At 38.6% G+C, this 16,046-nt stretch overlaps 2 protein-coding genes across 4 annotated transcripts; both read right to left on the minus strand.

Annotated features, from left to right (window-relative positions):
* Positions 1–2,074: 2,074 nt before the first annotated feature.
* On the minus strand, positions 2,075–8,847 carry LOC109624945 (interferon regulatory factor 1-like). 2 transcript variants are annotated; one of them, XM_069522044.1, is made up of 8 exons: positions 8,536–8,847; positions 6,965–7,055; positions 6,664–6,763; positions 4,390–4,569; positions 4,153–4,311; positions 4,023–4,075; positions 3,845–3,935; positions 2,075–2,977 (listed from the first exon to the last, which is right to left on the minus strand). In XM_069522044.1, exons 2-8 carry the CDS (start codon positions 7,052–7,054, stop codon positions 2,859–2,861), a joined length of 792 nt encoding a protein of 263 aa, XP_069378145.1. In that variant the 5' UTR covers position 7,055; positions 8,536–8,847; the 3' UTR covers positions 2,075–2,858. The 2 variants fall into 2 exon arrangements, with proteins under 2 accessions (XP_069378145.1, XP_069378152.1); XM_069522051.1 differs by lacking the exon at positions 8,536–8,847 and adding an exon at positions 7,913–7,945.
* A 122-nt stretch (positions 8,848–8,969) lies between these two features.
* Positions 8,970–15,236, minus strand: LOC109624836 (uncharacterized). 2 transcript variants are annotated; one of them, XM_020079753.2, is made up of 10 exons: positions 14,465–15,236; positions 14,313–14,380; positions 14,117–14,234; positions 13,280–13,425; positions 12,998–13,140; positions 12,727–12,889; positions 12,022–12,124; positions 11,802–11,865; positions 11,033–11,106; positions 8,970–10,925 (listed from the first exon to the last, which is right to left on the minus strand). In XM_020079753.2, exons 2-10 carry the CDS (start codon positions 14,368–14,370, stop codon positions 10,148–10,150), a joined length of 1,647 nt encoding a protein of 548 aa, XP_019935312.2. In that variant the 5' UTR covers positions 14,371–14,380; positions 14,465–15,236; the 3' UTR covers positions 8,970–10,147. The 2 variants fall into 2 exon arrangements, with proteins under 2 accessions (XP_019935312.2, XP_069378110.1); XM_069522009.1 differs by lacking the exon at positions 14,117–14,234 and having other exon boundaries at positions 14,465–14,626.
* Between the last annotated feature and the right edge of the window lie 810 nt (positions 15,237–16,046).

The raw sequence follows: 16,046 nt of genomic DNA on the forward strand, positions 1-16,046 counted from the left end.
CGTCCAAAGTTCTGATCCAGGCTCCATTTTTCAAACATCATTAATCAGAGAGGTCAGAGGTATGGAGCTCACCAGCAGGCCTGGATCTATTATTACATGTGATTGTTTGTCCACCATGTGCATCCTGTGATTCAACAACAGAATGTGATTGTATTATTACGTCTAACAAAACGTCTGTGTAGATTGTAAAATGAGTGCTATTGTAAACTATTCATGATACAAGAATGAAATCTTTGTTGGTGCCACGCAACGGAAATTAACAGATATTGGAAACGCCTCACGTATATTTGTAATATCTTATAATTTACAGCCTTAAAACTGCTGGTAACCACTTTCCCCAACATTCACTGACACGTTCAATGATGTGATTCATTGCCACAGAGATCTATGTTTTAGTTTCGATGTTTCTGTAGTAATTCCTGTGTAGAACCAGATCTAAGTATGTGTAGTCTAGTAGGTGTTTTTGTTTCCAGCTCTGGGTTAAATGCTGTGGTATTCTGCTGTGTGTTGCAGACCATATACATTTGTGACCAGCAGGCTGTGTTGGTGGACTGCTTGAATGTGATTTTCCCTCTGGGATTCCTGTCACAGGACTTATTTTGACTTTTATGACGATGATAATGCTGTTGTAAAAAACGTAACATGAACGTAATGGATCGATGGTTTATTTGTATTTGGGGTCGTACATATTTTAGGTTATTATTCCTTTCTTTTCCTGAGGATCTGCCTGATATGTAGCTCCCACCTTGAGGGAAATTCATCTGACTGCATTTTTTCAGAATAAACGACAAATAAATATTATCTGTTGATGTTTGACCGACTGTGTGTTCCATGTTTTCACTTTAGGTAAAACTTCCCTGACTGAGCTCATTCTGCTCAAAAGCAGAATTTGAAAAAAATACATAGGGAGGGACTCCTGTAGATGACCAGTGATGGAGGAAATGTAAAGATATTTTAGTTAACTAAAACCAAAGAAAATAAATCCACTGTAAGTAAAAGTACTGCATACAAAATCTCCCTCAGGTCAAAATAGTTTTCAAAGTATCAAAAGTAAAAGTCGACTTTTGGTGCAGATTACATTAAGAGGGTGCGTCATGGATTTCACTAAGCTTACTTTGATATTACGAGAGAGGGCATCAGCCTTTGCTGAGCCATGTGCTCTCCAATTGGCCTTTTAGGTACTACTGATGCTGGTTGAGGTGACGTCAGTTTTGGTTAAGTCTGAGGCTTCATGAGAGGATTATGGAAGAGGAAGTAAAAAATAAAGTCTGGGGTAATTAAAGGCAGCATAACATTCAGATATGCCAGTGTACATGGAATGACACTACACTTCAGATAGTGTAATTAGTCCAAATATCTGCCATTGTAAACAGTATGGACAGCACAGGTATAAGTACTGCTATAAACACGTTTTGTATTTTTGGTTTCAGGGAGTTAAAAACTAGGAGACTGAACGTTCAGTATATATTTGTATTTGTATAGAGTCTAATATGAAAGACCATTTCCTCATATATAATCAACTCCATTAACCTGTCACAATCACTTAAAGGTTCAGTGTGTAAGATTTAGGTGAAAGGGATCTACTGGCACAAATTGAATATAAAATTATCTTTGTGATGTTGTCACTAGTATGTTTCATTAAAATTGTAAGAATTGTTGTTTTCTAAATACTTTATATTTACATCGAGGGGGTCCTCTCTACGGAGGCCGCCATGTTTTTAACAGTGGTCCAGACTGGACAAACCTCTGGAGGTGTTATGACAACTGAAGGCTACCACAGGTCATGTTTGGAAGGGGAGGGTGAGGTGAGGGGTATTCAGCTGCAACATGCAATTTCAACACTAGATGTCACTAAATTCTACACAATACCTTTCAAATATATTAAATTTCATGGATGACGTCATTGTTAAGTAAACTCTATTTGTTTAATGCCTTTACAGGTTGAGTCAGACCTCTTATTAAACACTCCTGACAGGTTCATGTATTACTCCTCTGCTGCTGCTAATGTGTCACACACGTGCACACTCAAACAGAGCAACGTAGGCAAAACAAAACAGTCACAATACATGTTGGCTTCTTTGCATGTGACGCATGTATTAAGTAAAGAGTTGACAGTAGCCTATAATCACACACATAACCTCCTTTGTTCGTCCATGGGCTTGGGCTGATCTAGACTTTTCATATGAACTGGGAGTTGATGCATCTCTATCAACTTATGTTCCTGAACTGTGCTGTCACTTACCATAATGTCTTTATAGGATAGAAATAAATACAAAAACATTTCAGATTCTAAAATTGCAGATCAAGTTGGTAATAACTTTATATTGCGTGGAAATATGAGAACATAAAAAATGAGGACGAGTATCTAATGGAGAAATCACACGTACTATGTATACAGTGAAAACATACGTCAGCTTTAAACTCCACTCAGCACACAATCCTAGTTACATGTACTTTATTTCACTGCCTGCTGTCTAAACACACTCAGAGTAGAGCTATGGCCTGTACTGAAATGATATCTGTTTACTCTGGGAGCTGTGGTGAGAGCTTGGTGTCACTTCAGTGAGTTTGAGCCACTGAACCATCGTGAACCCCAGTGAAGATGATGATGATGACGCTCAGTAAAAGCTTGGCTTGGAACTGGATCCTCATCTCAGCGTGCTCGGCAGAGACAATGACCGACTGACTGACAAAGCAAAAATATCTGTCCGCTCATCTCCTCTCCTGTTTCTCTCTTTCAGTGGTCAGCTCAGCAGATAGACAGCAGGAGGAAAAAAGCTGAAGGTTAGCAAGGAAGCCAAAAGAAACAACACACGTATGTTATTAGTTCAATCAACAGGAGAACCACTGGTCCACAGCTACGGCATCAGGGTTTGCTGATTTGTGGACCAATCAGAGAGCTCCTTCAAGTAATTTGGACCAAGCAGATCAGTGTGGTTCTCCTGGTGCAGAGAGTACAAGTTATCATCACCAGCACCTGCAGAGCAGAAAACAGCATTTGAACACCAATGTAACAAAGATTTACTACTTTACGTGATTACTCACACACAGACACACACACACACAAACACACAAACATATACCTTGCACTTCTGTTGTTTATTCATTGTATACTCGCACAATTCCACATTTTTGTCTTTAGCATTTGCTACATTTATTTAATTTACATCATTCAGAATATCTAAAGAGATAAATGCAGATGAACATATTTCGTGTCACCAAAATGCCTAACTTGCATAATTGTAAAAGAATGTAATATTGACGTTATGTGTTGCCTGGTGACAAATGGGCCGGTTTAAAGGGGCGAAGACTTTCAGCAGGATATTGACAAAAAGCACTGCAGCACAAAATAATATCTGAAGAGGAAAATATGGACAGTTTTAAACTGACCTGCAATGAGCCCTGACCTAAATCCTATTGAAAACCATTGGAAAGAGCTCAAATCTGCCAATAAAAGGGCCCCTGCTGACTGAGAGCTTGTGCAACGTGGCACAAACTACCAGCCGACAGATGCAGGAAGCTTCTAGATGTCTACAAGAACCATGTAGAGGTGCAAAAGTTGTGTCTGGGTACATATTGTGTTTGTATATTGTGACTATTATGCAAGGTTCCTTATATTTGTTCAGTAACCTTGCTTTATCACTGTATTCAAATATTCTAGTTATACCATACTGGTTAATTTGCCTTTATTACTTTAGATATTCTAAGTACTCGAAATTTAGCAGTGGAAAAAATCCAGTATTCTATATGTATATGTGTATGTGTATACGTACATAAATATGTATACATATTTATATAGTATATGCATATGCTTATATGTATGTATATTTATATAGTCCCCTACAGTGCCAGTGGTCCCACAGTGTGTGTGTTCTCCATTTTCTCTGTTCCCCACTTTGGTTCCAGAGGTCAGCGTTGCTCAAATGGTCCATCAGCTATAGTAGACACAAGAGGATGAACTGCACAATGTTTGCTCAGAAAAACAAAACTTGCTGCCAGTCAGTAGGTTAAGTGTCTGATACCTTAAACACAGCCTCAGTCTGTTCCTGCTCCTCTGGTTCAGCCTCCCACATCCCTGCACATCAACATAACAACCATCATCTTTATTAGGCAACATCTTTTAGAATCAACATCCACAACAACAAACCTCACCGTGAGTTTGAGAGCTGCTGGATATGTCCTCTGCAGGGGTCTCAACCCTCAGTGATGTGTCTGAGTTGAGTCTTGTTGTTGTGGGTTGCCAAGTGTGCACGGTGTATGTACCATCACCTAAACTGGCCTGTCTGTCTCTGGGCCTGCTGGACCGCAGCCCTGCAGGTGAACAGGACAGCACATGAGGTCTCTGAGACAAATTTGAAGTAATGCAGACATTTTACGTGCATGTCCTACCTCTCCTGCGTCGCTGTGTCTGTGTGCTGGGCAGCATCCTGTAGACTCTGTAGGCATTGCTGCCTCTCTTCCTGCTGTGCTCCTGCAGCTCAAAGATGTCAGGCAGAGAGTTCAACGCACAGCGAAAATTTGCTTTCCATGTCTTGGGATCTGGCTTGTCTTTGCCTGGATGGTAGCGTCCTAAAGCAAACAAGCATGGGGACAAACACTGGTCCAAAAGTGTGCATGTGTGTAGTCCAGGCACTACTAATGTTATGGAGACCTAAATCTGTGTGTGTGTGTGTGTGTGTGTGTGTGTGTGTGTGTGTGTGTGTGTGTGTGTGTGTGTGTGTGTGTGATTAAACTGCATTGTTATTTTCACTCTTATTTGGTATTTTATTTATTCATCCTTTATTTCTATTCTACTTTTTTAGTAACTTCTTTAATGCTTCTTTTTCTTGTTCTGTCTTATGCTGCTTTTACAATTTGTCATGATGCCTTTTGTATTTTATGTAAAGCACTTTGAATTGCCTAGCAATGTGAGACACAAATAAACTTGCCTTGCCTAAACTTTGAAAAGGATCCGGATCAGGGGTGAAACCAGGGTTTTTCCTTTAACATTACAAGATAGGGCATTTAGCAACATTTTCATTGATTTCTCAGAGAATATTTCTCGGATCATGGTAAAAAAAGATCTGATATGTTTAGGGGACAGATGAGTTGTTTATGAGTTTGTGCATTTTGGTGCAGCTCCAAATAAAAATCCAGATTGAGTGAATTTAAATGTGTACTCATAAGGGGACTCTTGGGCTTTGGCAGAGGTTTGTGCAATTCTAGGTTTGTTATTTGTTAACAGATAAAATTCATCAGTGTGAATCATTTACAACTGTAAATTATGATTGTTAACACTGTCTGTGACATAGATGTTATTTATGACAATTATCTATCCATTGATTAAACAGCTAAATAAAATAAACATCAGGTATATGAGTTAATAAATTGATGTCAGGGTTTGTCATATGTTTTTATCTTCAGTCATCCCTGTAAGAACTTTGACTCAAATAACATGACAAACCACTTATCATCAACTGAACAGTCAAGTGACTTCATCTACTGCTGAGCTTTAAAGGATCCACTGGATCATTTACAGAACACAAACAAGGAGCAGAGGTAATAGCAGCTATTTTAAACTTTACTCAGCAGCTATTTTCACCTCTGAAAAACTGTACTAATGATCCTTATATGTTCTGTGTTTTATTATTATTGTATTATTCATGTTGCTGATGATATCATTATTATTGAGCTGTTGAACTTTGTCCGCAACATGATCCTTGTGCACATTCACAGCAAGTAAAGTGGCGCTTTCCCATGTGATGTGATGCTGCTAAAGTCACAAACCATGACTTTCCCAAGACAGATGTGTGTGTGTGTGTGTGTGTGTGTGTGTGTGTGTGTGTGTGTGTGTGCGTGCGTGTGTGCGTGCGTGCGTGTGCGCGCACGTGTGTGTGTGTGTGTGTGGCGTCTATGCTCAGAACCCATTGTAAAGCAAAAACATCTGTTGATGAGTTGATCAAACAAAAACACTTCACATTAGATTCTATGAAGTTAATTTAAATCATTAGTGGATTATGTACACAAAGTAATCCAAAGAAGTTGTTTTTATCTGGCTTCTATAAATAGCTAATCAGAGATTACTTTTAAAGTGTCCTGAACATCAAGAGAAGATGCCAGTTAAATGAACTGGATCATCTTGCTGCAAAGTAGGATGATGCTAGGAATGTGGTAGATCTAGAAAGATGTGGACTAAACAAAACAACCATGTTTGCTCTATACTGCAAACATATCTGAGAGTAAGCAGGTCAAAAATTGCATTTTACTGAGGACAATTATTTTCTTTAATTAAATCATTAAGTAAAAGTGTGAGGTCTCAGTGTATGATAAACGGTTTGTTTAATTGTTCTATACTGCATATAAAGGTGTAAAAAACACTTACACATATAAACTAAAAGAAAAGTTGTTTAAGTTTCTAATTAAAAGCATTGCAATGGAATACAGTTAAAGACACTCAACACTGATTTGGAACATTATTATATAATTTGACATCATAAATATTATCAACAGCCTAATAGTAATTTTGAGTCTATTGCCCTATGCAGTGCTGAGGTTACAATCCCAGCAGTCCTATTAGTTTGTGACTATAGAGATGAGAATTATAAGGAGCTAAAGTACACTTGATTGAAGCAGAGGAGTCAATAAAAAAAACTGTGTGATGAAAGTGCAGTTGAGGGGTTCTACCAGTGTGCATGGCCCAACTCCTGAAGAGAGTAGCATCTCGGTCAATACTCCAGCCATGACGAGCAGCGTGTGTCCATGGGATTTGGAAGATTTGTGCTGACTGCAGAATAAAGAGTAAAAACATCGATCAGGTCTTATTGTTGCCAGATTTGTTTTCTGTCTCAATCTTAGTTGTACAGTATATCAATGTAGATCTCCAGGTGTGTGTGTGTGTTTGTGTGTTAGTGTGTGGTTCTGTGTGCTGGTGTGTGGTGCTGTGTGTTGGTGTGTGGGGCTTTGAAGGTGAGATGCAGGAGTCTACCTTGTCCAGCCAGCTGACCCCTGGATATCTCCCAGAATGAATCTGCTCCTCCAGCCACGGCCTCAGCCTCAGCCGGCCTGGTTGCTGCATGCTGTGGTCCAAGCGTCAGGTGTGCAATAAAAGATGTACAGTGCAGACGCGTGAGGGGACTTTCAGCATTGACAGAAACTTTCAATGGAGCTGAGATTAAATCAGAGGTTACTCTGGAACACCATTGCTCCTCCCCTAGATTCTTCAAATCAAAACCTTCTTCACTCCTTATGTGGCCTCTCCAATTACAGGAAATACAGGAAATACAGTATCTTGTTCCCATGTGAGTATAAAACTGCATGAGCACGTTTTCACAGATAAAACACGTGGTAAATCCAATGTGCTGTATATCAGTATTTTAATTTAATTCTACACAGGTCACCTATTGGGTTAATGCCAGTGATCGTGTTGTTTTTCAGCAATGGTGTGTATTTATATGTATGGCCACCAGGAGGTTGCTGAGTTACTGTAATGAATTGCCTCACATGTTGCATCCATAGACTCAACCTTATTTTCATACCCAAATATTTTTTGAATGTGAAGCACAGTTACATTATCAGATGAGCATCAGAAATAACTACATATGATTATATATTTATTACAATTTATTTTTAATATAATGTCAATAGATGAGTTTAACATCAAGGTTAATGATTAAAATTCAACTGTTGATCAATTTATGGATTTAATTATATTTGTGTAGTAAGGGATTTAATTACTTACTTTTACTTTACTTTTTTAATGAAGATTAATTAAAGGTCCAGTGTGTAAGACTTAGGTGAAAGAGATCTATTGGCAGATATTTAATGTAGAATAATCCTCATGATGTTTTCACTAGTTCGTTTCATCTGGATTTTATGAATTATAGTTTTCTTGACCCCTGAAAAGGCCCTTTATATTTAAATACTTTATATTTACATGGAGGGGGTCCTTGGTGAGTCCTCCTGAGTTTTTGTGACGATTAAAAGTTACCACAGTTTCTTTTTCATGTTTGGAAGTGGAGGGTGAGGTGAGGAGTGTTCAGCTGAAACAGGCAATTTCAACACTAGATATCGCAAAATTCTACACAATCTCTACAAATGCTGCCCTGTCACAACACATTTCTTTCGACATGTCAAACTAAGGAAGGAAAAACCTTTTGTGCAGTTCTCTACCAATGAATCAATAAGAAGAATGTGCAGCACAGTTACATTATCAGATGAGCATCAGAAATAACTACATATGATTATATATTTATTACAATTTACTGTTAATATAATGTCAATAGATGAATTTAACATCAAGGTTAATGGTTAAAATTCAACTGTTGATCAATTTGTAGATTTAATTATATTTGTTTAGTAAGGGATTTAATTTACTTTTTCAATTAAGATTATTTAAAGGTCCAGTGTGTAAGACTTAGGTGAAAGAGATCTATTGGCAGATATTTAATTTAGAATAATCCTCATGATGTTTTCACTAGTTCATTTCATCTAAATTTTATGAATTATAGTTTCTTTACCCCAGAAAAGGCCCTCTATATTTAAATACTTTATATTTACATTGAGGGGGTCCTTGGTGAGTCTTCCTGAGCTGTTGTGACAAAGGTTACCTCAGTTTCTTTTTATGTTTGGAAGTGGAGGGTGAGGTGAGAGGTGTTGCAACAGGCAATTTCAACACTGTACCTTTAAAAGAATGCTTTTGGTTATTTCTCTACAAATGTTGCCCTGTCACAACACATTTCTTTCGACATGTCAAACTAAGGAAGGAAAAACCTTTTGTGCAATTCTCTACCAATGAATCAGTCAGTTGGTTTTAAAAATGACTGGACATTTTTGTTGTTATGGTGAGACACAAAAAGCCTTTTCTCACTGGGTCCAGCAATATTTGTGCCAGTTACTTAAATGTTAATTTCAGATGTGTCTGAGATGAACTGAGGTAAATAGAAATGCGTCTTTTGTTTTACAGCATAACAATAACCAAAAAGACACAGGCCTCAGCGTTGATATTTATTTGAACAAAAATATCCCATAATAATAACATTTAACAGTGATTTACACGTTGTCTCGAGGCTACTTCATGACAGTGGTGATATGCATAGAGTTCTCTGTGAGGCTTGTGTGGGTTTCTGTGGAAGCGTCTCATCAGTTCCAGAGAAGAGCTATGAGGAAGTACATTTACAATTCAGAAAGCTGGCAGCGAAGCATGACTGTTGTTTGTCAAGGCTTGTTTAGACACAGGCGTTAGTCACTTCTGGTCTCTTGAAAATCAAGATTCATTGCCAAAACACAAAACTTGAATTTAAAAAACTGCCTTACTTGACTATCGCATGCGAGATATGGATACATTCATTCCCTGTGTCTATTTTTCTTCACACAATTAAAAAGCTTTCTCCTCAAAACTACCGCATCCTGTTCTCTGACAGAAAATGTTTTGTACAAATAAAGTCAACTTCTTTGGCTCATCAAATCCAGTGACCAATTACCAATCTATCCAAGCTTGTGTAGATTCTCCTTCTGAACAGTTTTTGGCACAATCTCTTCAAAAACCTAACAATGACCCTTATAGAGTGTAACAGTGACAACCCCCATTTAGAAAAGCTCAGGTTCTGGAAGTAAATTTCCCATTCAATTTCTCCCTTGATGTTTCAGAGAATCCTAATGAAAAGAGTTTAAAGCCTGGAAATAGTGCTGACCAGCAACAAGATGAGTCAAGACCATAAAGCATTTCATTCTGAGCTAAACAAATATCGGAGAACAGAAGTATGCATAAGTAATTATTTTATGAGTGAAGAAACTACACATCCCATAAACCTTTGCGATGATGTTTTGCATGTATGTAAATAGTGTATAGTGTAGTGATGCTGAAGGAACCAATCTTAGCCTAAATGATTTTCTGCTGTTGTGGTTAACATTTCCATGGTAACAGCAAGCTCCGCCAATCAGAGAAGTTGCTACTACACTTGAGGGTTGTGGGTAGTGTAGTACTTCTCCTTGATTTTATTTGCAATGGCAAATCAGTCTCAAAGCTTATAGTAAGTCTACCTTAGATGGTTAACAAAAAAACCAAAAAATCTGTTCTACACAGCTTCCTTACAGCCGCATGTCAGCAGAGAGCAAAGAGAGAAAAGCTCTTTGGAGCTCACAGCATTCCTCGAGGTTCCTCTCTCGCAGGCTACCCCACTACAGTTAGAAATGGCTGGTAGGCATCACCCACTGGAGGACAGCTGTGTGAGACAGCAGGCACTTGGCTGGTATTGTCATCACATATGGTGGCCCCCTCCCTTTCTTCATTTGGCTTCGTCATCCCACTAGCCCCCTCGTAATGGGTCTCATACCCAGCCTCAACTCTGGGTGCAGGATCACAGGAGGCGGTTGTGTCTGTGCCACTAGAGGTTGAGAACAAACTGGAGTCTTCTTCATATGATAATTTCCCTGAATATGCATTGCACTGCTGATACGACATTTCTGTAGGCATTAGATGCGAACCCAATAAAGATAAATTAAGAAGCGGACAAGCTGGTGCTCGTTGGTCCAGGCAGGTCACCATGTTGCCCTCAACAGGATGGTACGCAGAGTCACAAACCATCTCCGCCTCATTCTGGACTTTAGAGCTGTCTATCCTAATTTGATTTGGCTGGCTAGAAATGAAAAGTGAATAGCTTTCATTGAAGAAGTCTGATGATCCAGAATTCACCTCCACAGCTTTCTCTTCACAGGGAGAGCAGGGAACGGAGATCAAACCACTGGCTTGGTTGGATTCATTGAGCAGATTGGAGATTGAAGGTGATACTGGGCTAATACTGGGGAAGGCTTTACTGAGGGCATCATGAACACTGGCCAGAATGTCAGGCGCTTCTGTGTTAGCATAACTGAGACAGGAGGAGCCACTGCCGATTCCACTGCTTTGCTGTAATTTCCCGCTGCTAGAGTCTGTCAGTGACCTCTTCGACCTGATTACAGAGAAACAAGTTTAGAATAAAATGCCTAAATAATCTCATAGACATCCCATAGAGGGGAATGTGTTATACTGTTGATGCACCAATGCAGCCATACTCACCATGATTTGCTGTCATCTGGAATAAGGGGCTCAACACTGACAGAGGAGTTGATGGGCGCCTGGGGCTTCAAGAGCTGGAAACAAAAAGGATGACCACAATTAAAGCTGCAAACGTGAACATTTTCCGTTAAAGGCTCAGTTTGGAAATATAATTTACCAATAGACTCTGCGTGAACTATTGACTATTGAAAAGACATTTTAAATTTGATTTCTTCAAGTTGCTGGACAGAATGAAGCGGCTCACTACACAATGATTTTGAGACACCTGTGGTAGTCATGGTAACTTGAGTTTTGATCTAAAAAAAGATTGATTACCCAATCGAATTAAATGCAGAACAGGGCATGGGTTGTCCCTAAATGCCACTTATCAGTCACTAACAATGACAATTTTCAATATATTTCAAATATAGATTTGTCTACTGCTGGGAAAAAAATGCAAAAGATAAATAGCATGAGCTTATGACAATTTTAATGACTATAACTTTAATGTTTAAGTCTAATTTAGTAAAAACTAGAACTGCACTCAGTAGAGTGCATACCTCTGCCAAGGCCCAACAGTTCCCAATCAATCAAGCTGCAACAAATTATATACACTCATAGATAACAGTTCCATAAATGTGCCCAATTTTTCCCCCATTGATTATTATCTGTAATCTGTCCAGTTGGTTTTGTGTAATCTTGCGTAAATTTATACAAACCAACAAACAAACTCGGTGGAGGTAATAAATATATGTAACTATTGGAGCTGCAAGTTTACAGGGTGTCTCACCTCTTCTGCATATGGATGTATAAGAAGTTTTGGAGTTGGAAAGTTGTCCCACGTCCTCCTCACCCTAAAATCAAACATGAAAAAAACAAAATGTCACCCATGACAAAGGGAGTCACAGAAAAAAAACATTTTCACTTAACTAGCACCTTTCATACACAGATGTAGATTCAAGTTGCTGACAGAGAAACAGGGAAGTCAATCTTTTATCTACACAACTTACTTTACAAAACAGCCAAATGCGGCAGTGGCGATGAGGACTGCAGCAGTACTGAGGCTGAGGACAAGAGCCAAGAGCAGGGTATTGGTATTATGGGGGGCAGCAGCTGTGAAGTAATAAGTAAGAAGGAAGTTTACAATTTGTACAGATGAAATACAGACATTTAAAAAGAGAGTGGGACATGCCTTTAAACATGCAACCAGACTTGTGTTATGTGTCCCACAACAGCTTGAGCTACTATTTAATACCTGTAATCTTTAAATTAAGCTGCGTCAGCAGATGTTAGCATCATCAGACCTTTAAAGAGTCTAATGATTTAATTTGATTCGGTTTGAGTGACCACATCGTGCAGCAATTGCAGGCACCAGTGATGTTCATCATGTCCCAGTTTACTAAATAATTTTAATTAGTTGTTTACTCACATCTACTGGTAGTTGGAAACTTAATTTGTGCAGGAGACCTTCAGACGTACAAGGGATATTCACCATCTTGTCCTATGTTCTAAAAATGGATGTCTATATCCCTTACTCTCCAGGATCTTAACTATGAACATTTCAGGAGTTGAATAAGATAAAAAATATTGGTAGTGCGTGACACTTTAAAGGTAGGGTTGGTAAATTCTTTATGAAACACTTTTTATCTTATTGTTGTAACCCTCTTCACGTTGCCATAATGTGTGATAAAAAATCTACAGAAGAACAAACTTACGAGTTGTGAATTCAAACTCATCGCTTCTGTCGCTGAACAGGCCACTGCGATCAGTGTAGCTCTTCACACTGACCAGATATGTCGTGCTTGGCTTTAAATCTTTACCGAGTATTGTATAGCTACTCAGGTCGCCAATGGTTGTTGGTGTGAACAACTCTGTGACCTGGAATAGAGAAACAAGAAATCAAACGCCTTTGCCTAGTCTGTGTATTTATATGTCCAGGACGAATGATCTCAGAGTAATACAGTGTTCCTCTGACGCCTCTCGTACCTTTTCTGTTTCTCCTTTTTTATGGTAAATCACAACAGCATTCAATGTTTGGCTGATAAAGTCCATCATGTTGGTTTTCCACTTGACTTGAAAACTTGTGTTGCTTTCGCTCACTGATATGATTGTTGGGGTTCTGGGCTTAACTGTGGAAGAACAGGGATAAGAAAAGTGAGATGAAAGCATCTTGAATAATAATAATAGTCCACTGCTATTCCTTCCTTCCATCTGTTTTTTTGGGCGCTGCAGATTTGTGGACTTTTCATCCAGCAGCAGCCAACTTACGGCTTTTTTGGCTATTGAAGATTTTGGACTCCACTCCACTGTCTCCTCTCCAAACCGTTACGTTTTGATCCACCCCGGGAATCATCATCATTTCAACAGAGCAACAACACTGGGATTCACACTGCTTGGGAATGCAAACGTGTTCTCTGTGGAATACAAGAGAAGGTGCCAAATGCTTTGAATATATCACGTTTCTAGCTTCTCAGTTGATTGTAATAGTACATATGCAGTATTGTAAAGCTTACAAAACTACAGTTTCAATCTAAACAATCATTATTACTATTCTGGTTTGAGTTGTGAGCAGCACACCACTAAGCTTGTTTGTATCAGCTAAAAATATTTCAAAATTCTGATTGTTCTTAACTACACTAACTAAGACACAGAGACCATTTTATGTGCCTTCATCTCATCCCGTCTGAATTATTGAAACAGCTGCTATTAAGCAGAAATAAGATGTGTTCAGTTCTCAGCTGCCAGGCTCTAAGAGATCTTATCATATCGACCCTGTTAAAGTGTTAAAGATTTGACTAAATAATTTTAAGGGTCTCCCTGGCCTCTGTCCAAGCTTTATCTTTGATATTTTACTCCTGTATGAATGAGAACTTACTCTATGAGTTCCTCTGACAGAGGTATTTTTACCTTTCCACCTGCCATGCTAATAACCAAAGGGGACAGGGATTTTGCAGTTGAGCCCAGAGGCACTTTGTAATAAGGATTTTAAGTGTGTCCTGTAAATACAGTTTATTATTATTTTAATTATAATTGTTTGGAACCAAAACTTAAAATGCACAGTTAAACACTGAAATCCACTGGCTCAGTACTAAGTCATCAACTCACCGAACTTCGTCAAAGCCTATGCGTTCGACAGTCACAGTATATTCGGAGCAGTTCTGCGCTTCAAACGCACAAAACACATGTTTGTCATAGTCGTTGGTGCAGCTCAGATTACCAACCCCTGTAGTCGCAGGTAGATAGGACAGGTTATTACTTATTTAAAAACTCATCCACATGTACAGTATATTATTATACGTACCTGGGAGAGATATCACAGTGGTTATGTTCGCTAGAATCAGCAGACAAATAAAAAACATCCTTTCTCGCCTGAAAGCAAACACAAACACAGTTTCTTCCTTAAAAACAACAACTACCTCGGATACATGTTCGGGTGACATAGATGTTGCCTACCTGTAGATCCTGTAGATCCTGTGTAGCTGAAACTTTATTTACTGCAGTTGTTGAAATCAACAATCCAAACATGAGTCCTTTATATCCTGCTGCTCTCTCTCTCTCTCTCTCACTCACACACACAAACTCTCTCTCTCTCTCTCTCTCTCTCTTCCTGATATGGACTAAAAGCTTCTACTGGAAATGTTGGGCCATCGATTCCTGTGAAGTGCGTCCCACTGAGCCCGGAACAGTCAAAGAGTATAACGAAGGCAAGATGATTCACGCAATTCAAGCGACAATGTGGGAAATAATCCACCAGAATAAAATAAGGTTTAGACCTGGGATCTTTTTTTTTTATAATTAAACGAGTAACAGTTAAAACAATACAGATTATAGGTGTCGGGAGAATCCACGTATAAAAGTGTCTGGTTACAGCCTGTCAAACAAGCTAATAATGGAGTTGTTGTCCCTGTCTTCGGCTAGTTGTCTGATTTGTTCTTGTTTTTTCCAGCTGAGAAACATTGCAAAACTCACTCATCCTTTTATATCGTCTCGTCTTGATTATTGTAACTTACTTTCCACCTGTCCTCCAATCCAGACTTAGGACAAAGGGAAACTGTACTTTTGCGGTTGTGGCTCCGAAGCTTTGGAACTCTCTCCCTTTAGTCTTAAGATCTGTGGACACTGGAAACTTTTAAAAAGCAGACTCATTTAGTTTTTTATTCATGTATATGCTTATTTTACCCTGGAAAGCACTTCATGACGTCTCTGCTCTCGAAATGTTCTATGGCCACTATCACTCTCTCTTCTCTCCCCTTGTTCCACCCATCTCTCCTCTCCTCCCCCTTTTTCTTTGCTCACCCCATTGGTTGAGGCAGATGACCGCCCACATTGAGCCTGGTTCAGCCGGAGGTTTCACCCTGTTAATGAGGGACTTTTCCCTCCACAGTCGCCAAAGTGCCTGCTCATTGTGGGAACTGTTGGGTTTCTCTATATTAATTCGATTTAAAGGTCTGAGTGCCTTGATATAATGTATATATATTGTATAATGTATATTATCATCTATACAAATAAAATTGAATTCAATTGACTACAAATAAACTTATATACTTACTTACTTAGTTGTGAATATATATGATACTGAAGTGTATCAAACCCAAAAGGGATGATTGAGGTGGCATTCATGAGTGTTGCTCCTAAACTATACAGTAAAAGTGCTTTTTATGGAAGAAATTATTTTGATTCGGAATAAAAGTTAGATGGCTGAATTTTGTTCTCTAGTATAAGTACTTATAGACCGTAGATTACTCCAAAACTACACAGTGAAAGTACTCCATAGTATTTATACCAGCAGTTTCAGATGAAATATTGAATATTGAATTTTGTTCTGTAGAAGGGATGTTGACTGTGGATTACTACTAAACTACACCATAAAAGTACTACATAATACTTGTTCCTGTTGTAGGTTCATAAAATACTTAGTGTAATACTAAGTGTAAAGGTATAAGGCTCATAACTACTTATGGAAGATAACATTTTTATTGTACATCAAATTTAAATGAACAGGGTGAATTTTATTCAGTAGAAGGGACTTTGGCAG

This window comes from Paralichthys olivaceus, chromosome 1, assembly GCF_024713975.1.
Source record: "Paralichthys olivaceus isolate ysfri-2021 chromosome 1, ASM2471397v2, whole genome shotgun sequence".
In the NCBI taxonomy this organism is placed as follows: domain Eukaryota; kingdom Metazoa; phylum Chordata; class Actinopteri; order Pleuronectiformes; family Paralichthyidae; genus Paralichthys; species Paralichthys olivaceus.

Excerpts from the sequence above, each read along its gene's own strand:
- LOC109624836 (XM_020079753.2), bottom strand. The coding sequence starts at position 14,370 with ATGTTTTTTATTTGTCTGCTGATTCTAGCGAACATAACCACTGTGATA. Across the intron at positions 13,141-13,279 it reads CTTCAATAGCCAAAAAAGCC|TTAAGCCCAGAACCCCAACA; the intron begins GTAAGTTGGCTG and ends GTTCTTCCACAG. Across the intron at positions 12,890-12,997 it reads AAAAAGGAGAAACAGAAAAG|GTCACAGAGTTGTTCACACC; the intron begins GTACGAGAGGCG and ends TCTCTATTCCAG.
- LOC109624945 (XM_069522044.1), bottom strand. The coding sequence starts at position 7,054 with ATGCAGCAACCAGGCCGGCTGAGGCTGAGGCCGTGGCTGGAGGAGCAG. Across the intron at positions 6,764-6,964 it reads GGGTCAGCTGGCTGGACAAG|TCAGCACAAATCTTCCAAAT; the intron begins GTAGACTCCTGC and ends TTTATTCTGCAG. Across the intron at positions 4,076-4,152 it reads CAGCAGCTCTCAAACTCACG|GGATGTGGGAGGCTGAACCA; the intron begins GTGAGGTTTGTT and ends GTTGATGTGCAG.